Raw genomic sequence first — 25,298 nt, forward strand, 5'->3', positions numbered from 1 at the left:
CCATATCTGTAAACACACACCAAAATTGGATTTTTGGTAGATCACTGAAGCATCATAAGTGATATCACAAATCAAGACATATTCTCAATTTTGTCCATTTATGCAGGAAGTCTGGGAGACATCACTATTAATGATTAAGAGATTATATCAGAAATCTCAGGTCTATTCCTACTGCAGTTAAGTGACTCCCTAATGTCTGGATACACTATGTCACTTTCAAGGATAAAATGAAAGAAAATGGTGCTTGCACCTTCTTAGGAGTTCTAATCCACAGTACTGGCAAACTGCAACCAATGGCACTGCATGCATACTGCCATGGGGTACTGGCTGAATTCGTGGTGAGTAGGATCAATCCCAGAAATGAAATAACAATGGATATTTTGCATGTCCACTTCATTGCACTAACAACACTTCCTATTAGATTACTTAGATTAATAAACAGTGGAGTTTCATAACAAAGCACTATGGCTTATTTTGTAACACCTCATAATTACCTTAGCAAGTGTGACTTGCCACAATCAGTAGCAATAAGATACTAATACAATCAGAATTCTTAGAAATTCTGATGACTAAGCTACTTCAAAACTACAGGCCAAATATAAGTTGATTAATTTTCTGTATGTTTTTTAATACAACCTGTAGAAGTTTGCAAAAATAACTAATAAAAGTTATTCAGTAAATCTAAAAGAAATTATTTCTCTTTAGTGTATTTTTATTCAGTGTTTATCTCTGCTATTCTTCAACAGTCTCCTTGTACTAAACATTACAGCTTCACCTACCCTGAAGCAAGGGGACAAAATGTATTGTCTTTAAAGTTGTAGCAAAACAGTTGAGAAATCAACAGAAACAAAATATCATTATTAAACACAACAGAAAACAAAAACCAAAAAAACCCCCCAAAACTCCACAACATCTGCTGAAGATATTTAATTAAAAAATGGATGGCTGAAAAGAAGGTCAAGGAAGGCTATAACTACTACCAGTGAGTAAGGTCTTTTTCTTACTCTGTACTTCCTCTTCTTCATTAAATGCACTTGGAGGACATATCAGAGCAAACAGGCAAAAAATGAAAAAAACAGTATTCACAATATGCTGAAACAGTTATCATTTAGGTATAATTACCAGTGGAAATGCAATGAAAATATTTCAGTCTTGGAAAGGCAATGCAAGACGAAAGTCTCTGTGTAAGGCATTATGTGATGAGCATCTATCTGATACCCAGTACACCAGCAGAGCTCAGAGCAGGATACTTCAACAAGCAAGGACAGGCTGGGTAAAGAACTGCAACCAGTGTACTAGATACATCCTCACAGGGCAGGGGCATCAGAAATCAGGCATATCTATCTATGAGGTGATGCTGCAGCCCTGCATATAGTACAGACAAATGCCTGTTTAAGAACAGTCTCATTTCACAGGCAAAGATGGTAAAGGAAACACTACTAGCAAGCAAAGGATTCAGCTTGCAGTCATAAAACTTGAATAGGACTATACAGAACAAAGGACTTGAGTGGAATCAATAGTTTTTGTTTTCATCTCACAATGTCAGGTATTTGGAAAGGACTTTTACTAGCATACACTGGATCATGGCAAAGAGATCATGAGCACCTAGTTGGGTTCCTCATGTTCCTCACTAATGAGAGAACATTTGCCATAAGAAAAGGGTCCCACAGAACATCTGCAGGGGGTGGGCAGGGGAGGGGTGACATTGAATGAAAGACTGTCACTCTTTTCCCACCATCAGATCCAATGGATCCACTGGAGAGTACTCTTAATTCTCAAACATGATAATCCAGAGGTGCCAGAATGGCAAGTGTATATTTTCTTATTAATTTTCCCAACAGAGATCAAACCAACTTTTTAAGAAGTGTGCTAAAGGGGAGATCTTAAGATCCTGCATGCCTCTGAAAAGCATTTTCATTTTCTCAGAATCTCTACAAAATCAGTACATGTTATACTATGCTAATACCAGTTAATAATCTCCAAACATTTATGGACTCTCTTAAATAATGAAAAAATTAGATGACAAAGTTTCCTAGATAATGGTTTGAAGTAGGCATGTCATACTCTGTTATCTTTGCTTATTTCAAAGTTAGATAACCATGGTGCTAGCAGGTCACTCTGCAGTTTCTAATGTATCTGTCCACATCACAAAGGTAAAATAAAGTGGCTTACATGTATGATAACTTTATGTGTTGCAAAAAGCATGTCACTGCTTTTCTGGATTTTCTTCACACAGTATTATAGCCCAGCACCAGAAGAGAGAGTCTTTGTCAACTTTTTTACCTACCATCAGATTTAGTAAAGGAAAGGAAGGCTGTTTTGCAGTCTCTTCCATTTGAAAAAAAAAAAAAAAAGACAAAAAATGACAGCTCCTCTTCTTAGAAGAGAACTAGAGAGGATTTGCATGCCAATGCTTATCTATACAGAATAGAAGCATTTATATAGATATATATATATGAGCATGTATATATCTATGAGTGTGTGTGAATACATATATAGGATAGGAGCACCTATATATGAAGCCTGAAGTGATATATTTAAGAGCTTTTTTTGGATTTTGTTTTGTTTTGTTCTGGTTCGCAGGCACCAACACCACACAGATGGCTGAAGGGCCACCAGTGAGAAGTTTTACCTCCTGGAAAGCAGTAGAACAATCTGCAGGTGGATAACTAAGTCCCAGGAGCAGGCTCACAGGTCCTGTTTGAGAAGAAATGCTGCTTGATAGCCAAGAGATTTCAGGTACAAACTAATAAAAAGGAGAGGAGGCTGCAAAAACTGCTAAAAGGGGAAAGGCGGCACACATGCCATTGACCACTTAGGAGACAGAATTGGAAAAAGAAAAACAAAAATTAAAACAAAAAAGTAATTTTGCTCTGTTTTAGAAATCTCCTAGTTCAGCATGTGACTGAAACATTGGATACTGGAGAAGAAATTATCACAAGAGATGTCACAGTAAATCCCAAAATATTTGCCTGAGACAAGATCTTTATGTCTTTGCACATGGAAAGGCTAGATCATACATCACATGCAACTAGGAGGAGCTAGAGAGAAGGTGTACAAAGGGTACAAGGTCAAATATTTACAAACACTGTAGGTGAAGACTGCGAATTTTTCAGCTAATAGTAGTGAGAGAATGATCACTATATAAAGATTGTGTGTCAACCTGCACAGGTACAAATTTATGTACATTCATCATGCCCATGGCTGGACACAAATCTGGCTCTGAAAGTTCAGACATTGTGCTGAAAGCAAGGAATTACTCCTTGCTTCTCAAAATACCAAGCAGAGCACAGCCCCTTGCAAACTGGGCTCTATAACTTTTGATCAGAGTTGTATCATCTTCTGTGAGCTTTAAGAGGCAGACTGAATTCATGAGCATGGAGAGGTGGCAAAGTTGTCACTTCACACCTTTGCAGTATCCCAAATCTTAAAATGAATGAATAAAGAATTAAAAGAAATGAATGAATAAAAGATGAAACACCATCTTCTGGTATGCCAGAGCCACAGTCTTCAAGGAGGATATATTGAGAGGAAGACCATAAACCATTTCAGCTTCTTTACAGTTCCACTATTGACATGAATTTCAGTATACTGCATTATGGCAGTTGTATAACAGATTACAGAACAGGTCTCAAACCCTAGTGAGAGAAAAAGTGACAATGGGCAGATAGTTTTTGAGTACCACCAGAAAGTGTAAAAGATTCAAAAGTCCTCCTTCCAGCCTCACAGCCAGCTGTATAATAAAAGTATTTCCACTAATTTTCTTCTTTCCTCCCATCTTCATTTTTTTCTGGACAGAAGGCTGGGAGGGAAGACCAGATAGTTAGAAAACCGAAGATAATGTAGGACTCCATGCTTCCAAGACAAAAGAGAGCAGAAAGGAGGAAGAGGAGTGTATAGGATAATAATGCCTTGATTGAAAGCTCTTGCTTCTTTCCATCAGGGTAGCCACAGAGATGGCTTGTAGTGAAGCAATTCTTCAGCAGACCAGGATACGGGAGAGGCACAACTACTCAGATTTCTTGCTAATTATTCTAAAGGCTTCAAAATCTCTCACTTCTCACCACTCCAAAACTAGTAAACTCCATTTTCTACAGCTAGAAACAGGGAAAGAACAGTGCAAACTACTTGTAATATCTGCTTTAGAAGAGGATCTACAGCTGTAGGCCTAGCACAGCAATTTGGGGGCAGGAATGAGTAAGGTATAAGGAAGGAGGACAGGGTGACAGACACACAAGGGAGGAGATGACAACAGCAGGACCATACCAGCCTAGTTTGATTTTTCAAATATGTCAAGAACGCAGGCAGTAACAGCTTAGAGTTGCCTTCTCAGATACAGCTCCTGTGTAAAAGGTAGCAAAACTCTCCTGTGGCTTGGAATGCGTGGTAAGTCATGGGTATGTACTGGGTTAACTGCTCTATAGCCAGGAGAAAAGTTTATCATCACTTATGTGAGCAGTTAGTTACAGTAGCACGATTTTAGCATGGCCACGAAGGGGAAAACAACTCAACACTGTCATAATATATAATAAAGCAGATGCAAGTACAGAGGGAAACTATACCCTTCTGCACATGACAACACACTGCACTATTATAGAAGGACAAGCAACTGTTTATTTGGAGGGAGAGTGAACTAAAAACTGGAAACCCACCTGGAGCATGACTGACATTATAGCCCAGGAATTAATATCACCCTAAAAAACCCGAAGTTTTACATCACTGAAAAAAAGACTCCTTTGCTTTCCAATACTGAAACAGCATGCACAAAGAAAAGGCCAGTCTGGATTCACATACAGTTGCAAGACATAATTGCTGGTGTTTGCAAAGTAAAGAGATCTTTGTTTTAAAGCTATCAAAAATAATTTAAGCACCACATGTTCTTTATCAGAAACAAATATTCTTCTATCTACACAGATCTTCCCAGTTAGAAGACAGCCAGACCTTTGACAGCTAGCAGGTAAGTTCCATTTAGAAATACACACAAGTAAAGGAAACCTTTTTTCTTTTAGAAAGCATGTGACAGCAGACATCAGTATCTACCCTTCTACATCCTGCTCAGACCCTAGTAGGCACTGCAGTCCCTTCTGCCACTGCATTAAGATCACTAATGAGAAAGATTCCAGAACAGGATCTTCCTTTGAGTTTTAATTCCTTAGTTCCTAATGACTCAGACTTTTGACTATGTGTTTTTTGCTTAGTGACTCAATTTTCACATTAACTGATGTTTGTTGAATAAAGATTTTGAAAGCTGAGAGGAAATAATGTTGCCTATGTCAACAGTGTTGCCTATGTTAACATGTTAAATGTTCACAAATGTTAAAAAGACCTACTTAAATATTAGTCTTGCTAAATTTTTATCAGCTGTGTTATCCATGCCCTTTACTAACTTCACTTACCTCTTCCTCACTGCTGTTATCCTCTTTTTCTTTTTCATCCTCTTCCTCTTCTTCAGCTTCACTGCTGGAGCTGTCTTCTTTCAATTCTGTTTTCCAGTTACTAGGAACAGTTCTGTTTTTACGAAATTCAAGGGCTTGGTCAAAAGCTGTAAAAGGACCAGCATTTGTTAGCACTGTGGGAAATATCAGTTTGACCAAATTTTTTAATCAGAAAAAGTAGGGGGGGAGGGGAAGGGGAGAAGAAGGAAGGACTGCTAATTAACAATTCCACCCCCAAATTCAGAGAACTTCAACAACCCCAGGTTGTCCATCCTTATTTATCTTCCCCAGCCAAACTGGCCTAGTGTTCTCTGCACATCAAATTATTCAGAGCTATTATTAGGATTATTACCATGCCACTGACTGTAAGACACAACTAAGGATCTTCTGTATTAGGGCATATATGAAAATTTAATTGAGAGAACCCTTATTCCAACAGGTTTACACTGTGGTTTATGTATACTGAACAGGGAGAAGGAAGAAGAAATAAGCACAAGCTAGTTCTAAGACTTGGATCATGCCAACTTAAAACTTTCAAATGAATCCACAATCCCAGTTTCTTGAGAGTGCAAAAAGGCAACCTGTAACTATTATGGGTACTATGGTGAGAATAATTCTATGAAGGTCTAATGCAAAATGCTGAAGACTAAACAACCAATAAAGCCAGTGTGCACTGTATGATTATATACTTTGTCTGGCATATCTACATTTAAAACAAGTGCAGTATATATATTCAATATGTTATGCTATAGGAAATGATCCTGTATTTTAGCATTTTTAAGACACGAACCAATCTACCATAAATTTGGTTCATTTTACATAACGAAGTAAATACATACACGTGTGTTTTCTCATAAAAAGTTATTTTTACCTTGTTTTAACAAAGCATCAGGCTTTGGTGAAGTTTCACTAATCTCCCGAACATCTTTTCTTGGCACAGAAACGCTAGATAATTTAGAAAGTGTTAAAAAAAAAGTGTTAAAGCTAAATTAGCAGTATAATACAGACCTGTCACTAAGACTATAACACACTTACTAAACATACAGAATAATCATATGAACATCTTGACAGTTCTATAGTGTTACTCTTGTATGGTATTAGTTGGTGGATTAAAAAACAAATTTCTATATAAATTTGGTTAGACCATCATATGCATTCACTGCATATTAAAGAAGGCATTCTTCCACTAGTAGTTTCCAGAATCTCCCAAATATATATCACTTAACAAAAACCTCATGTTAATTTAGCAAGTAACTACTCACCCACAAACAACAAAACCCTACCTTGCTTAAAACATAAATGAGTATAAATTGTCAGTACGAAATGAAAGACTTCCAAACTGAAAGAACAAAGCACTTTTAAAAATTTCTACTGAACTTCAGCTTTGGGGGGTGGGGGGTATGCACTTGTGCGTGCAAGTGCCCATGTATTTTTCCTCAGTGACACATGTTGATGCCTGAGTAACTATCAAATGGCAAAGTGAGAGCCTAGACTTAGTAAGTAATTAAGCCACAATGAAACTGTTAAATATTTCAATATACTTTCTGCAAAAGCATTCTGTTAAATTGAACCAAGCACAATAAATAGCTGCAACTTTTAAAATAAAAACAAAAACCTAGAAAAAACAATTCTACTGTCATTCATCAACCCCTCTCCCTGGCCAACATGAGTTTAAGAACACAGAGTTCCTTATTCTATGGCAAATACTATACAGTCCAGTTTTCTAGGTTTCACTATCTTCTTTCCTATTTTGAGTAGTACTACAGCTCTCCTCAAAGATGATAATATGCAGTTGTAGTCTAGACTGAGATAAACATATGCCTTACCACCTCAAAAAAAGAAAAATACTTTGTGCGTGTGCATGTGGTGTATGTGCATGCATGCACAGACCCTCAACCACTCCTTTCTGTAGCTAGTTAAATTATGGCCACATCTCTGAAAAGCAGTGCTCTATTCCAAGCAGAGAAGGAAAGAGTTTCAGGCCATTCTTGAAGTCACAAAATACAGCTTTGTTTGCCACCATTGTAAAAATGAAATTAAAACTAAGACAGATTTACACATCCCATTCTTAATAATGACAAACTTCAAGACTAATTTCATCACAACGTAAGGCTGTTAAAAGTTTTCTAAACATTAGAAAAATCTCAACAGAAACTTACTGAGCTTACTGATGTTATCAATACTTTACCCAACACATCTCATACTACATTTCACTTGACTGGTATAGATTTTATTCAGTTATCAACTTATACATTCCTACTCACAATTTGCCATCCTTGAAAGAGCGAACAAGAATATTGTCTTTTTTCACTGCAATATCATCACTACAATCTGGACAAACCACCTGCAAAGATATTACAAATGCAAAGTTTAGAGAGAAAAAAAAAAGAAATAGTAATAGTATATACCAATGCTTCACAAAAACCTTTTGGGTTCATTCATCTTTAGCAACGCTAAGAGCAACTGAGATCCCTCAAAACACAGGAGTGACAACCTCCTGAGTTCCTCTCTTCCTGGAGGGAATTGACAGCTGCTGCCAGAGACGTAAGTAAGAACAGAATTCTGACAGAAGTTAAGTAACTGTAATGCCACTACAGTTTATTCTACTCCTCATCCTAAAAGGACAGGAATTTAACCAAGTGCTGCCACCTGAGTTAGAGACCTCTTCTGAAAAACTTACAGAAATTGCAAGGATGTAATCACAGAGTTTCAAAAACAAAGGCATACAAGATTTATGAAATGTAATTTTCTAATGGAAGATTCTTAAGTTATTTACCTAGGAAAGTGCCTCAAGTACAAGTATTATGATAGGTTCTTTAATTCCAGAAGTAGACTAATAAAGTCTAGCACTGAGACAACATATTAATTATTTGTTGCAATTTTAAAAGCCCCTTAAGTTTTGTTAAACCAGTATACAAGTTACTAATTAAAAAGCTTCAGGAATAAAAAAAAAATATATTGAATTTCCAGAATTACAGAACAAAAAAGCAAACCTCTCCATCACTCAGCTCTCTTCTCTCAAAACATGTGAAGTTCCCTGAAAGTTAAGAAAATTCTGGCTGCTTCTCCAAGGAACAACAAATGATCACAGTCCAAATTTAGCCCTGGTGAATACCTCTTCTCTCTTACACCAAATCCTTTCAGTCCTACTTTTTCCAAACACAAAGGTATTGCATGAATGTTTTTTTCCCCTCCTTACATAGGTCACCAGCCATTCAGCATTTTAGAAGGTAAAGTCAAAAGCTCCAACTGATTTGGAAACAAGTTGCATATCACAGAGTATAGCAATATAGAAAAAATAAAACTTAACAGCCTATGTCTCCAGAGTCAATGCATTCTACAGTCTCCAAAGAAATTACAAAACTACAACTTACTAATCGAAATGCAGTTTGAGATACAGTTTGCAACAGTGTTTTAGTATTAAGGCAAAAGACAGTGATTATCATCCCCCATTTGAAATAGACAGGTACAATCTCCTAGCTTTCTAAAGATGGAGAAAGGCCATTCTGGCTTTAGCTATTGGTTTTCCAGTAGCATCAAGATCTTAGCAGTCAGAAATCCATTCAGAGGTTGGAAAACAGTTTACCACAACCTCATGTAGTGCCTTTACATCAAGCAACATCACCTCCATTTTGCCTCAATCAAGTTTTCTCAATTTCCTTGCAAAACAAACTCCACTGGAGTCATAGGAGGATGAAGAGAGATGATCCTATGTAAACTCAATTTTCTGAAAACACCGCAAGCAGATTTCCTCGCTGCACCTTCCAAAAGCCTTTAAGTACACAAAACTAAGCAATGTTATAAGGCTTACTAAACCACACTCTGACATAAGGAAAAACTGCCAGACCTTTTTAAAATTAGCCATTGCTCTCACCACCACCACCACCCTCCCCCAAAAAACCCCAACAAAAATCAACCAAACAAAAAAACCTTAGCCAGGCATGCAGAATTAAAAGAATGTAGTCAATCACTGAGTCTTCAAAATAATTTTTACCACATTTATACCTCTACAGTTTTAGATTTATAAGTGACAGGCTGTCTGGTTATTAGGACTGATACCCAAAGTAATCAGTTTCCACTACTAATCTTAACTGTTATTTGCTGTAAAGGTTAGACTAATCCCTGGATTTCTTTACACACAATAAACTTGCACAATGTCTTCTGTGCTTATACACAAAGTGTATCAGTACATAATATCATTAATAACAAAGCAATTCTGGGATACGTATTCTTCAGCATATTAAACCTGAATTTAAAGCAAAATTTATCAGTAATAGACAAAATTACTTTGCTGATGTAGCAGAAGTAACCTGCTTTTAAGGTAACAGAACTGAGAAGCATAGCTACAGGGCAGGGGAATAAAAAACCCACAAAAACAACAAAACCCTATTTAGGGCATAAATCTATTCTTTGGCACAACCTCTCAAGTTAAATGCAGTAAGATGTTTATTTGTAGAGCTATAAACCTGATTACTAAAATAAGAGTTAATCTAGGATAAGCTATTTCAGAGTTAATGAGCTCCACCCTCAAACTTTATCTCCCTACTATTTCTCATTCATTGCAGGAAGCTTTCCATGAAGAATGAGCTGTTCCAACCTCCAAATGAAAGCCAAGAAATAACAATATGTATCTTTAGCATACCTTGGGAGCACAAACAACATTTCAGTTAATCTTTAAGGTCTGACCCATAGCTCATACTAAGTAGCACTACATCAATCACAGTCAAGCCCAATACCTACTGTAGAGGCTGCCATGGAAACTACCATCTGTCATGTGTGTGACCAGGAGGGCTAACCCAACAGTGTGACATAAACCAGCTCAAGCCAGTCCTAACTGACCAGTTCTCAGAATGCAACTGTGATATAGGCAATATTGCATCAATCTTGATGACAGCTTTCAGTAAAGAAACAGCTCAATTTTCTTGTCTATCTGTCATTAACATGATATCTCCCTGCTATATATTCTGCTCTCTCCCTTGTAAAAAAGACTTCAATGACTTAACTCTCTCCCACCAACTTTCCAAAAGTCTTGCTGGAAAGCCTCTGCACTGTATAACAAGACACAGGAGATGACAAGCAGAGAGTTGTAACTGAAAGCTACTGCACACACTAAGGGATTTAAATGTTACTGTATGGCATCTTTTCAAAAGCAGAGCACAAGTCTTCCCAAAATTAGATAAGCAGGGAGAAGTTATTCAAATATTTACAATTAATAATAAAATAAAAATTAAAAAGCATGGTACTAGAACGTATCACACATGGAAATATGTTAACTTCCGAATATATCAGCCACTCTATGCGTGATCCTTACATTAACAGTGATATTTTATTAGAAGTTTATTTGGAAAAAAGTGTCTTTAAACCAGAATAAAGGAAGATAGAAAATATTTGTACTAGAAGACTACAATACTATTTTAAAGGAAATTTATTGACAATTCTCTACTACCTACCACAGCAACAAAAAAACTCCATTTGATTTTACTATCAAATGTGTTTAATATTGAATCTAGAGAAATAATATTTAAGTTACCACTAAACTTTCCCTCTCTTTGCACATCTTTTCTTCCTTGATAAAACTTGGTAGTTCAGAAAAATGACATGCAATAGCCTACAAAAAACACCTTGACATTTTATTCCAAAGTACTAAACACACCATTGAGCTGGAATTAGGACAAGCAGCTCTGGCTGTTTGGAGAAACTAAAGCCATGCCAGCAATTACTTTTTGTAAACAAACATATTTACATATATATTTCCTTTGACTATTATGATAAAGTTCAATTTGAAGAAACATATTATGTTCTAATAAAAATATAGGTTAATCCATCAAAAATTTAAAACCCCACCTTTCTTTGGTGCCTAGGAAGTAAATAAAACTTTACAAAATTAAAATAAAGATGAAACTCTTACCAGGGCTGGAAACCACAGAGCTTTCTTTTTATCCACATTGAAGCAGTCCACACACACAACTTTTCCTAATAACTCATCACTTTGTTTCCTATCATCTTCATCTTCATCGCTGGAAGAGGATGAAGATTCTTCTTCAGGACTAAACAACAGAAAAAGACTTAAAACTCAATTATTCAAAACCTGCCTATTAGTTACAGGAAATCCAAAGCTAATTATCAAAGAGACAAAAATAACAGTGAATTGTCTGTTAAGTGTTTTGGGATAAAAATTACTAGAAGTATTTGTAAGGATGTTATAACAACTACTCAAACTTTACAAACTCAAAAATACACATCTACACATAACACACAAACAAAACACCACCATGCATCCACATGGAGGAATAGAAGTGCACTATCAGGACATTCAAAACATGAATTCTGCCCTAATGAAACACTGTTCAAAATTAATGTTGCAGTTGTAGTTTTGGACCAACATTAAGCTAAATTGGTTTGGTTTTCCTCTTAATCGCTGTATGCTTTTACTTTAACAGCCACAGACAATAAAAAACTACTTTGAAAGAGGACTGAAGAATTTCTGAAGAAGAAACATGGGCTATGAAGATGAATAGCAAAGAGAAAAAGAAGACTATTTATCCTGAAACAGTTCTTTAAAGATGTGCAGTGAAACATTTCAAGCACTGTTTCAATTTCACATTTTACAGAGTGTTGGAATGTAAGTAGATGGACAAAGGTGCAAATATATTTTGATTTAAAAAGGTTCTGGCTCATTGTTTTGACTGTTCCAGTACAAAGCTCCACCTTGTTTTAACCACATGGGGAGTCTAAATGTAGAAACCCGCTCCAACTAAAATTACCTGCAACTGATTTAAAAAAAAAAAAAAAAAAAAAAAATCATGTCAGTTTGAAGGTTAATTCTCAGAAAATAACCTTACATGTTCAATGACCACAAAAGACAGAATTTTAAACACTATCTTCCATTTTTCACATAACTACAGTATAAAGTTCAGTATTAGCAGAAAACTCACAGTTAACACTCACGTAACAGAACAGAACTGATTTACAGTCTAAGGTGAATTATGTTTTGTTTTCCCTACCCCAATTTTACGTCATTACTTGCAGTGCTAATAAAGCATTGGGGGTTTCTTCCCCCCAGCATCCTTTTTTTAAAGTAGTCATTTCTTTTAAAACATGGTATGAAAGTCTTCCAGGCTGCTTTTTTGGGGTCTGCGAATCTCTTGTGGGAAGACAAAGAAGTCAAGGACCAGGGAGAAAGCCAGGACTATTTTAGAGAGAAAACAACCTAGCTCAGTTATACAAGTATCTGTGCAAATTGTCTTTTTACTCAGTTGGATCAGTATTAATCATAAGATAAAGATAAGTGTGTTGTTAAAGATAAGTGTGTTGTTTCTGCCATAATGTTGTCCTGTACAGTTAGGGAAACAGAGAAGACAACAACCCAGTCACAGACACCAAGAATGCTGTGATCACATTCTCTGTAGTATATGCCATCTTTTTCCATCATTTTCCTTCAATACATCACAAATAAATAATTAATAAGTAAATTTATAGTACCCCAACATATACAGGGCAATACTGATTTCAAGCTATCAAGAAGACGAAGCATGAAAGGGCAATCCAAGCATGAAAAGTCCCTTCCCACTGCAGCCACTGCCACCTCAAAGCTTTAAAGACAAAAAACTCAAAACCAACCAACCAAAAAAACCCACAAACATATCCTCCCCCCCAGTCAATGGAGTATTTAAGTGTTTTTTTCAAGATCACAACTACCAAGAATTTTGGCACCTAGGAAATCAAGTCATGATTCCTGAACTTTATTTTTCTATCAATAAACTTTGCTGCAAACCATAATACTGTTAACCTATTTCTAAAATCCCTTCCGAGAGCCTGTAATGAGAAACCAAAGGTCTACATGAAGATTCTCCTACCTTCTACAAAGACTTTGTATCAGCTGGGCAAAGACTGCATTGTAATGGTTTTAGTTTGAGTCCAATACATTTTATAATACCAATATGTTACTAAAGAGAAGCTTCTGAAGACAGCTTAACAACACATTTCCACTTGGTATTTCACTTTCTTTTTTTACTTAAGTAACAAAAACATGAAAAAACCTCTTGTCTATACCCAGTACTATTTCAAATACTGATTACATCAAGACTTGTAATTCTTGCATGCAACAATACAGGTAAAACTGACTTTCAGTTTGAGTGCTAAACAACACTTTAAATATAGCTTCCTGGTTTTGAATAAGAGAAGTCTGAACCCAAAACTAATAAAACTCCACACACAGCAAAAGCTTCAGAACTGAATACAAACAGCAGGGATATAAAGATGTTAAACTTACATATGATTAGATCTCCTTCCTCTGTTTGTTTTCTTTCCTATAACAGGAGTCCCAAAGTGTTCAGGATTTGTGAGTGGAAGCTGATCTAGTGTCTGTTGAAATTAGAAAATACATATACATACACATATAAAAAAACCTTGCTAAGTCATTTTCCAAATCATAAGTTTGCATAATCTAGTTAAAGTAATTTTTGTCAATAAAGAGACTTTCTCATCTTAAAAAAAAAAAAAAAGTGTTTTGTTTGGGCTTTTTTTTTTTTTAAAACACTTTGTCCCCACATCTGATTAATTAACTTTTGTCCAACACGGACAATTCTTCCCAGAAGTCCTGTCTTAGGACCATTCAGAGAATTAAGTATCAGCTATTCTGCTGACTTGGGATACTCCATCTCTACAGGATAAATTTTCTGCCTGTCCTACCATCAGACTAAACACCCAATCATCTACTTATAAATGAACAAAGGTCCCCTATGAAATGAAACTGCAGGATAACTCAGTAGGAGCAAATATGAGTTTGTTATTGATATTGTTAAAAATATGAGTTAACTGTATTTTTGTTAGCAATTCATAATTTGAAGCAGGAGAAAAAGATTCTAAAACAATTTTAAAGATGTTGCTATATTGATAATTGAGAGGGTGCTACGTGATGCTCTATTAACACCAAAACAAAAGAGAGGGAGAGAAAGAATGAACTTTCTCCATTCAGGGAGAATGCTAAAGCATCAACAGAAGTACTTCATGGACACGCAGTATCTTCTTTCCCTAAGACTGCTGTTATCTGTTTAAATGACAACCATTACAGATTTGAAGGCTCCTGGTACACAAGAGTTTTTTGTATAAAAAACTTCTATCAGAAACAGTGTGGCCAGCAGGGACAGGGAAGTGATCTTGCCCCTGTACTCGGCACTGGTGAGGCCGGACCTTGATTCCTGTGTTCAGTTTTGGGCCCCTCACTACAAAAAGGACATTGAATGACTCGAGCGTGTCCAGAGAAGGGCAACAAAGCTGGTGAAGGGTTTGGAGCACAGGTCCTATGAGGAGTGGCTGAGGGAACTGGGGTTTGGGGGTGTTTAGTCTGAAGAAGAGGAGGCTGAGGGGAGACCTCATCGCCCTCTACAGCTACCTGAAAGGAGGTTGCAGAGAGATGGGGATGAGCCTCTTGAACCAAGTAACAAGCGACTGGACAAGAGGCAATGGCCTCAAGTTGCACCAGGGAAGCTTTAGACTAGATATTAGGAAGCATTTCTTTCCAGAAGGGGTTGTTAGGCATTGGAATGGGCTGCCCAGGGGGATGGACTCCCCATCCCTGCAGGTGTTTAAGAGTAGGGTCGACATAGTGCTGAGGGATGTGGTGTAGTTGGGAACTGTCAGTGTTAGGTTGATGGTTGGACTGGATGATCTTCAAGGTCCTTTCCAACCTAGATGATTCTGTGATTCTGTATAGGCACTTGTTCTTTGAAAAAAGGCATAAACTCCCCCAAAGTAAACATGGTCCTCCGAATTATACTTCTGAGTCATGTATGAATTTTTAGATGTGAAACATAAACAAGAATCTCAGAAGTATTACATGTCAGGCAGAACTGGATGTATAAGACAATAAAACTGGCTTCTTAAATCTTAATGTAAATGCATGATTACTTCTGAGTGTGGTGGACACCCTAAAAGGTCCCACACACTTGGGAAGTCAGAGATGAAGCTTAAGAAACAGGAGAACAAGACAATGCTGCGGTATTGGTCTAATTACAACAGAAACTGGAGATGCAGTTTTCCTTGCTGAGGAACCATGCAGTCATGAGGTAATTATTAGAAATGCACAACACTCATTTCACTGAGGGCTGGTTACAATGAATTGCATATCAGTGACTTTCGACAAGACATCAAAAGCTGAGACAGTAAGAATGATGATAAAATAAAAAGTAGGAATCACATGAATGTAAGGTGTCTCTGAATCTGACAAAATAGTCTGAAGTTATTCTTGTTTAGCCAAATAGGTTGCAAAGCAATATGCATAGACTAAAATTTTCAACCTGCTTACTATAAAGTAATACTCCTAAAACCATATTAAAATAGTATTTATGGAACAGAAGCAATTTAATTTTCAGGAATGTTGATCCTTAATAACAAAGAGCTAATCAAAGGAACAATGTAATCTTTTAATATTACAGCATTTGTATCTGAATCAAGATTTAGGCATCTAATTAGGCCCTCTTCTTTACATATGTGCAATCCTGATTTAGGATTCTAGAAGGTATCTGAACCTTCACAAGAATGCAGAAAGCAAGCAACAAGCTCAGCTGACTGTAATTATAAAGCATATTTATGTATAACAAAAACCCCTGTCTTCAGTAGCTTTCCAGTAAGCTAACATGTTTACATAAATAGGCCCATCAGTCCAGATTGTCTTACATAATAAGGAGGAATAACCCTCACTCTGAAATTTCAACTACTTGAAATTTGCTACAAATGTCTGCATACTTTAATATGCAAGTCAACTTTAAGACATGAACCAGTTTCAGAATATCGGTAACTGTCTTCAAAGTAACAATAACAGCAACTTATCATTTGTCTTTTAAAAGAAAAGTATTGGTCTTTCAAGTTTATGAGCTATTACAAATTAGACTTGATCATCTACCTAAAATCCAGCAGAACTTAATTATGTCCAAAGATTTACGTTAATTTTTTCATGTACCAATGGAATTTTCTAATTGAATACTTACAGATAATTTTTTTTATATAAAGCGAAGTAGTTGTGTGATCACAGGTTTTTTGTGTGATCTACAATCTATAAACCATTAATAATATAAACATGAAAACTACAAAAGCTGTTTTTGTTTCTTAACTTACAGAATTTGGTGACATTTAATTGTATTTCTTGACTTTAAAAAAGAGTGAGCCAGACCCTGTAGACCGTATTTTACATAATTCCCATTTTTAGCATGGATGTACATAACATTGAAGACTAAGGTACTAAAAATGTCACTATATTTTTTTTCTAAATAAAAAGTTATTGTATAAAAATTCTTCAATTACCTCGCTTTCAGCAAAATGTCTTTCTCCTTTTAAACACAAGGAAGAACGTCTAAGAGTCTTCTCATCACCATCATCAAATACTGTCACCAGGTAAGAAGTGAGGCAAGAAAAAACCAAAAAGATTAAAAAGATTTTTTTTAAATCACAGTATCAGTAAATAATGGATTGAAGTCTCAGAAATAATGAAACATACATTCCTGAGGCCAGTCCTTAAAACAAAGCAGTACCTGGATACTGTTGCATATCCAGTAAATCATTCGCATAGATCGACCAAATACATTAGCTGCTGTCTCACCAGATCTAATCCAATCTTGCATATGTTAAATGGAACATTAAGTAATCAGTAGTTGAAACAATTCATGGATCAGGACACAAAATTAAAAATCAACGGGAGGCTAGAACTGAAAAACTATTATTCTTCATGCATTTTCAATTTTTACAGAACTTTACTATGTAACCAGAACTACAATATTCAAATGGGAGCTACGCTTACTATGGAGAAACATAAACGGGATTTTGTGAAAAAGGTTACAGTTTAATGTTACAGGAAAATTCAACAGATTTCTCTAGTGACTTCATTCAACTATGCTATAAAACCACAGTGACATCAGCCTAAAGAAAATGAAAATAGTCGAAGTGCACACAATCTTCAAAACCAGCTGTAGTGAGAGGACTGTGGAGCTCCTGCCTTCTGGACTTCCTTCTACCTCTGCTATCAATAGGTCAACTGGAAACAAATTTGTATTACAGTTGGCTTCAGCTACATACTTTATCCTCTTGAATCCTGAAATGGTCTGCACACATTCAAGGTGGAATCTTCAGAAGCTGATAAACTGGTCATATAAAATGTAAGCTTTTGTCAAGTCCTCAACAGATAGTTAACAGGTGAAAACCTGGTGACAAGTTTTAACTCTTCACTATGCTTACACTGTTCAGGGAGACAAGAATTCATCTCCTCTCCCCTTCCCAACAGTGATAACAATTATATTCTTGTTTCCACACTGCAGTGACCTTGAAGACTTTTGAGGGCACAGAAACAACCCCAAGATTAGATTAAAATAATTACATTAATAGTTGCAGCAATTTCTTAACATGTTCCTTTCACCTTCATTCAAATCTTCTCTGTCCATCAACAGTACTGCCAAGACTGATTCTGTCAGTCTCATTAGAATTCAATCATGCGGTAAAAAACTAAAAATATGGAAACACTATCACAAACGAGTCAAAATAACTGTGATAGGCTGTCAACTGGCAAAAGATGCCTGACAAGATTAGAAAAATTAATTTTCAGCCTCATCTGGCTTTCAGACAGTGGGTACTATTTTCAACATTTACTAATTTAAATTAAAATATACAAAAAAAGGTACTTCAAAATTCTTGACTAGTATTTATTTGGTATAAAAGTAATTTTTACCTACTTCTAAAATTCCGTACTGTTGATGAACAAACTTCCCTTTGTGACTACTATTCCCGTCTGTGTTTTATACTACAGTAATTGTTGAGTACTGTTTAGTGATAAAGTATCAGTTACAGATGCATATCTGCCACTTCAAAATTTGTTGAAAAGAATCATGAGCAAGAACGGCACAAGAAAACATACAGATTTGGAGTTGCATCTCAAATGGTCAACACATAATTAAGCCCCCCCCTTGGTTAAGTGAAGTAGAAGGCAGCAGGTTCCTAATTCAGTTTGTGTTAATTAACATAATAGTCTCCTTACATAATGAGAGACTAAAAAAAAAAAGGAAAAAAAAAAAATCTATCCACTTCAAGAGATAAGCTGACTACAACAGAGGTAAACCTATTCAAAGCTAGGTAGGTAGCCACATTATGTATCCTACAGGGTAATCTGCTTGTGGCCTGCCAGAGGGGTTCTTAATCTTGTTCCATAACATAAACACATTCAAAGGAAAAGCTTCACCTCCCTGAAAGACCTGTGTGGCAAGCATAGCACATATGGCTGTAATACATATGACATTCTAATCTAATGGAACATCCTCAAAACAATCTACTGAGCAGACATACAGAAGTGTAGTGCATTTAAAAACAGCTACTCTGAAACTAAGGAAAAGGGAAAAAAAGAGGCAACTTAATGCAAATAAACCCACTTTGCATTCTGAGAAAAAGCAATGTAATGACAAAAAAGTGCAGAAGGTGCTAAGACTACTTTTGAACATGCACAGTTCTGCATTTTCAGCAAACAGTCCTACAATTTTTTTTCCTCATAGTAAACACAGAGTTAAATGTTAAGAGTACCCTTAGACTTTCTAAAGACACATTTATATGAATCACAAAACAGTACCATGAATTCCTTGAACTGAGGACTTGAACTATAGGACAGGCAAATAAACTAAGGGCATTTCATGTATTTATATAACTGCGCAATGCTAATTTTAAAAGGCTGCATCAGTTATTTGTTTTGGGGTTTTTTTAATTTGATTTAGTTTCTATCTTCCTTTGGCAGGAAAGTAGTAGCATCAAAAAAGACATATAAACAAACTGATGTACAATTTCTATTCAGACAATATCTTATGAATATAAGATAGACAGGGATGCTTTTAAAGCAACCTTGCCCATACTTCAGTGTGAAAAGAGTTCCTAAGCAGCCCCAAAACGGCTATTCCTCTAAATCCAACATGCTACTGCTGCAGTGGCATAAACAGTCTTAAGTGACAACTTCTGGAAGGGTACAACTTCAGAACTATCTGTCCTTCACAAAGTTTTTGACCAAATCATAGTAATTTTATTCACAAAATCATTAAAAGCAAGTAATTAGATAGTTCTCAACAACTGCTAGAACAGTATTAGGTAACTGCTGGTTGTGTACTAATTCTGAAACCTGGTAATGGCAACTATTCCTTGAGGTAGGGCTTTCACTGAGATCTGCAAAGTCAATCACTGTCTGTAAAGAAAATTTCAGTCTCATGCCACTCACCCTCCTGACAAAGATTTTTCTAATCATCCGCTGCTAGAGTCACTTCTCTCTCAAAGTACATTACATAGCCAGCAGCTGTGCTACTTCTACTCATTCTGCTAGGTCAACATGCTTTTGTCTAGTTTTATCTACAAAATATGGTTTTCAGTCTCAACTCTTACATCTCTTCCTATTTCTCAAGTTCAGGATTTTTTGACAGACATCTACTTTGATTTACAGACTGCAACTCTGTGACACCTACCTTCAAAATTTGATCTTCATGGACTCCTATCTTATTCTTCTTGCTAACTGTTAACCTCACACTTTCTCAGAAGCATAATAAAACTATGTTGTATGTATATGTTTAACATAGTTCTAAAACCAGCTATGACATTTTGTTCTGAAAAGCTCTCATATCTGATCCACTTCTATATTAATTACAAAAACACTATCTATAATGTTAATTCTTGTCTTAATACCTCATGTTTCACCCCATCCTAACCTGATCTCTCCTCTAGTCATACATTATACTTCTTCAACAAGAAAAACTTCCAGCTCTAATCCTTTCCTTTCCTTTCCAGCTCTAATCCATAATCCTTAAGGACTATGACTAGGGAAAGTTAGTATTTCCCTAGCTGTTCAACATCACTTCATCATTAACAACCCTTAATATCTCAAAACAACTAAGACTTGCTAAGGTTCTTTCAAGACCTGCTCTTTATCTTCCCATGACCCAGCTATCTGCCAAGGAGAGGAGTATGTACTGATTCTTGAGAAAATATATTTCCTGTCATATCTTTAAGACTACCAGTGCACAAATGGAATATATGTTCTAATTCTACAGCTGACCAGTTTTCCCCAAGACATACCAGAGAGTAAACCCATGGAAATAACGCCTTTAAAAACAGTATTTAAAGAAAAAAACAAAACAAAAAACTTGCAGGCATGTGGATACATCATCTAAAGTCTTAAATGTCACATGAGAAAATAGGGAAAACAAATATGAAAAGACTTTTAAAAAAATAAGTTATGTCTTTTTACAACGGTTGTTATCAGGGCTAAGTTTGAGAGCAGGGGAAAATAAGTATTGTGCTTTAAAAGCACTTTTCCTTTTTTAAGGACATATGACAGCACATTCTGCTATAAAATATTTAACAATATTATGCTACATATCTAAGAAGCAGTTACCAATTTTAGAGCAATTAACGAGCTCTTTATTTGGGGTCCCAATTTCACACTGTGGGGGGTACAGTTTCCTATAAAAACCCAGAATAAGAACCTTAGGTTTTGGGGTTTTTATACAAACTTTGAACACCTACGCATCTCCAAAAAATCTCTCACCATGCTTAAGACATGTCCAGGTCACAGGCTTATTTTTAAGTCATGAGTTTTATTCAAATACATAACTCTTTCTCTTACCTACAGTGTACCAACTTGCATCTGTTAATTTGTTGATAACTGCTTCCTGGTATGTTCCATCTGGATTCTTCACTTCCACAACAGTTCCAACCTAAAATACAAAAGCCACTTAGCATTAGAGAGCTTCTGAAACAGGCAGTGAAGTTAACACTTCTGTATTTAGCAAACAGAATTAATTTCTAACCTATTTCTACGTTAAATATACCATACAGTTTCACTTGAATATCTTTATATCCCTCAAAACTTCTTTCATTCCTCCAAAATAAACCAACTGAGCTGATTATTTCCTGCCAGCAGGTGGGGAACGAGAACCAATTTGAGTGATGTCATTCTCTTGTATAAGAGCTTGCCCATGAAATCCTCCAGCTGAGTCTTCCAAATCAACGGTGACTAAAAATCAGAGTCAGCCAAACTTCTTAGTTTTAAGCCCAAAAAGAACAAGGAGGCTTGTATCGGCCTGTGTGCTACATCCACTTCAACTACAAGGGAAAAAGTTAACATGAAGAATATACCACCTTGGCAGCACCACCTTTTATACTTCATGATCCTATTTAGCCTGTGTAATAAATGGAACCTTCCACTTTCACTCTATACTGCATATACACATTTATGTCAAATACTGAAAAAGAATGCTTTTCAAAGTGTTAGCAAAATATAAAACAAATTTATTACCTTTAAGGGACCCTTTATGTGGTCATCCTGCACTTCCACTGTTGAAGAATCATGTCTAAACGTTACCTAAAAAATATAATTCAACTGACAATCACTTGATACAATTGAGCAGCATAAGCACATACAGATGTCAATAGCCCTTCTGTTACTCTCATCTTAAATCATCATTCTACCTGCTGAAAACAGCTTCATTCATATATTTTAGAAATAGGAGGAGACAATTTCTTAGTCATCAAAACTTCTAAAATATTTTTTACCTTTCATAATAGAACCATTACTTCTAAAGGTAAAGTGACAACAGTTTACTAACAATGTTTAATGGCTCAGAACGACCTCTGCAGTTCTCTTGAAGATTTCACTTGTCTAGGACCACACCAAGAAAGTTTCAAGACTTGAGAGGATAAATAATCTTTAAGAAACATATTTCAATGCTCTGAAATCAAAGTTTTAGCACCTATATCTAACACCATATAATTTATTTTTTTTTTTGCTTATTGAAGTGCATTTCCCTCATTCACAGTTGAAAAACTCACACAAAAAAGTAGAGGACACGATCAACTAAACAAAATGAACAACCCAAACAGCCTTTCAATTAATGTCAGCCTAACCTACACACTGATAGTTAGTTGGAAGTAAATGTACAGATGGCTAACTTTCCAGTCTTTCAAAACTGGCATAAGTAAATCCCGTAAGTATTTCCAAGGTATTTTCCCATGTCATTGGCCGTGTCTTTAATGTTACACATACTGTCCTCAGAAAAAAATCATCTGGAAATTCAAACTTACAATTAAGTTACCTGTATCAGATGCTACAGATATCCACACCATTCATTTCACTCAAAATTAACTTGGTCACACCTCTGAAAGTCGGATCTTCCTAGCAATTACAACTAAAGTTTTATTTCCACTCTGCTTTTAAAATTCATGGAAACTGAGAAACTTCTGACATTACACTTTATGTATATCTGTACATTTTACTAATATACACAAGTGATCTTCTAATGTTCACCAGAACACACTTACTTGGTATAAGTATGTGTTGTTTTATTTAGCATTCACAGTAAGTAATAAAGTAACATGAGAGGTACTATAACAGGGCTGAATCTCAACAACAGCAATCATACATTAAATCTGAAGATTTAGTTCACAAAGTGTACCCAAGGTTATGTTCTCACTATTGTTGAGAGTTTCTCCATAGCACACACCAATAACAAAGTTTCCTTCAAAACAACAGCATTCTCTAACACCAATTCTCCTACTTAGTCTCCTTAGGAGAAGAGTTTAAGGAGTTCTGTAAACCTTGAAATGAGCAAACAGCTGAGAACAGCACCTGCAACCAGGACTAAGGAGAGCCTACCTTGACTGGCTGATTAGAAAGCAAACACACTAAAATGCTTTACTACCTTGCAGATGCTATTTCATGAAACAGTCACCTTGTCTACCTTCTGTGAGAATCACAGCAATACATACTGTTGTGAAAACATTTTTTTCGGAGCTGCATCACCCTACCTACTGATGATAAATACTTTCTGTCCACCAAGCAGACAAAATCATACTTTGTAACCTGCAAGTCAGACAAAGGATTCAGGGTAAGAATTAACTGAGCAAAGACTACTCTTTTGAACTTCAGCCTGACAGATACAGGTATTTATTCCTCTTCTTTCAGGGATTTATCTAGGAATCAAAAGTTCAGTTCAGATGCAAAGTAATCTGAAACCTGCGGTCACAACTGGCTCATATGAAATATCAAGTATATCAATTCTGATTTAGAGACATCTGTTTTTATTTACTTTCTGCAATTATCTTAAATGTATTTTACAGCAAAAAGGAGCTCTATCCAAAACCATGAGCCAGCCACAATGTACTATGAGGAAAGATAAACAAAGCAAATTGCTATTGTGTATTCCAGAATGGCTTTTCTTTTTAAAGATGCCTCGGGGCTTTGACTCTTTGGGGAGATTTTTGATACCAACAGTTTTTGCTTCTTGAGATACATACTCAAAAAAATACTGGTTATTAGCATAAATATTCAAACTCCAAACTCAGTGTGACACCACTGGCCTTTCTTGAAGCTGAGAAAATTGATCTGGGTATTTGTTAGTGTGAGTTTTAATGCCCATAGTATTTGTCAGTGTGGATACTTTCTGTCTCAGGCAAAAGATTAAGACATTTGACACATCATCAACCCATTTAGATTCAGCTGGAATTTCCCTTTTCTTCACCATCCTGAAAAGACAAGTCTTGGTAGGGTCCATACAGCAGATGCTTCACTAGTTTCTGTTTAATAAAGACCTACACAGAAAACAAGTTTTTTTCTGAAACTTCGGTGGAGAGTGCCCAAATATAAGTGGGTGTGGATGATGGTGCTAATTGTTTTAGGAGACACTGCCAAAATAAACTGGTTTAAACAGTTCTCTAAGAAATGCTATAACAGATTCTATGAAGATTAAGTGAACTACTGTAGCCCAAACAAATGTTTCTGATCAAGTACAAGGACATATAGGACATATTTAGTCCATACAGATGTTTCTCGTCAAATACAAGGACATATAGGATGTATCAGTTAGATAAGTCTGTTCTTTAAACATCAGCAATGACTTGGTGAGGAACTTCTAATCAGAAGCTACTGCCCTTGAAGAAGAAGATTCTGAAATATGGAAGCTCATTAAAATTGTATACCATAAATCAGCTTAGAGATTAGAGTGTCCTTTGAAGGATCTTTCCTCATTATAGTAGCAAGAAAAAAAAAATCACATCCCCTCTCTGAAGATCCCTGTCCAAATAAAGACCCTCACCCTTTAAGCTTGCACAGAAAAATTATAACACACTGTAACTTCAAACCGAGATGAGGAATGTAACAAACCAATGAGGGATAAAGTGGTAAGAAACTAACCAGTGGTCATTATAGTAAAAGTGTACTCATGTAGTCTGAAGTGTATCAATACCTTACCTTAAAGTTCTTATGTGTAGTGTGCTACTTTGTGGAATTACCACCTAGCACCCATCTTTGGTGGGTCTTTTCTGTATTTGCGCAAATATGGAATAAACTGATATATAGTCTGTGCCTAGGACTGGCTTTTTGCACACTGGATAATGAACCCTGTTTGAGGGACAATACTACCACTCTTCTAACACCAAAAGCCTTGCTCTTTAATCAAGCCTCACTGCCTTCAATACTTTTCAGAAGTCCAGGAAAATCTTACATTTTACTGCTTTCCATGGCAAAGTGTGTAATGAAAGTACATTGTTAACATAAATACCGTACCATGTACAGAACCTGACAAAGACTGCTAAGCTGTGAAATACAGTATCTATTGATACTGAAATAATAAATACATAGCACTCACATCATATTGAATTAGGTTATTAAATTATACTGGTGATGGAAAAGTTATTAGGAAGGTATTCCTCAAAATATTATAGGAAGCAGAATTTGACAGAATAGGTAAGAGACACAATTAAATGTATTTCACTTCCCTGAAGATGACATACTCTTTTACCATCCTCTTTTTTTTTGACAGAGGATCTAGTTATAAATCTTAAATGAAAACTTCAAAC

The 25,298-nt window shown here is 36.0% G+C and overlaps 1 protein-coding gene across 1 annotated transcript in view; it reads right to left on the reverse strand.

Moving 5' to 3' along the window:
- ARID4B (AT-rich interaction domain 4B) overlaps positions 1–25,298 on the reverse strand; it is a 67,648-nt gene that overhangs the window by 34,725 nt on the left and 7,625 nt on the right. Inside the window, exons 5-12 of the mRNA XM_026844584.1 lie at positions 21,742–21,807; positions 21,070–21,160; positions 16,737–16,816; positions 13,708–13,799; positions 11,344–11,482; positions 7,700–7,779; positions 6,307–6,380; positions 5,397–5,542 (exon numbers count right to left, since the gene is read on the reverse strand). Of these exons, the coding sequence (XP_026700385.1) occupies positions 5,397–5,542; positions 6,307–6,380; positions 7,700–7,779; positions 11,344–11,482; positions 13,708–13,799; positions 16,737–16,816; positions 21,070–21,160; positions 21,742–21,807 (768 nt within the window). The remainder of the gene's footprint in view (positions 1–5,396; positions 5,543–6,306; positions 6,381–7,699; positions 7,780–11,343; positions 11,483–13,707; positions 13,800–16,736; positions 16,817–21,069; positions 21,161–21,741; positions 21,808–25,298) is intronic.

The sequence above is a fragment of the Athene cunicularia genome, assembly GCF_003259725.1.
Source record: "Athene cunicularia isolate RWA chromosome 3 unlocalized genomic scaffold, athCun1 chr3_part1, whole genome shotgun sequence".
In the NCBI taxonomy this organism is placed as follows: domain Eukaryota; kingdom Metazoa; phylum Chordata; class Aves; order Strigiformes; family Strigidae; genus Athene; species Athene cunicularia.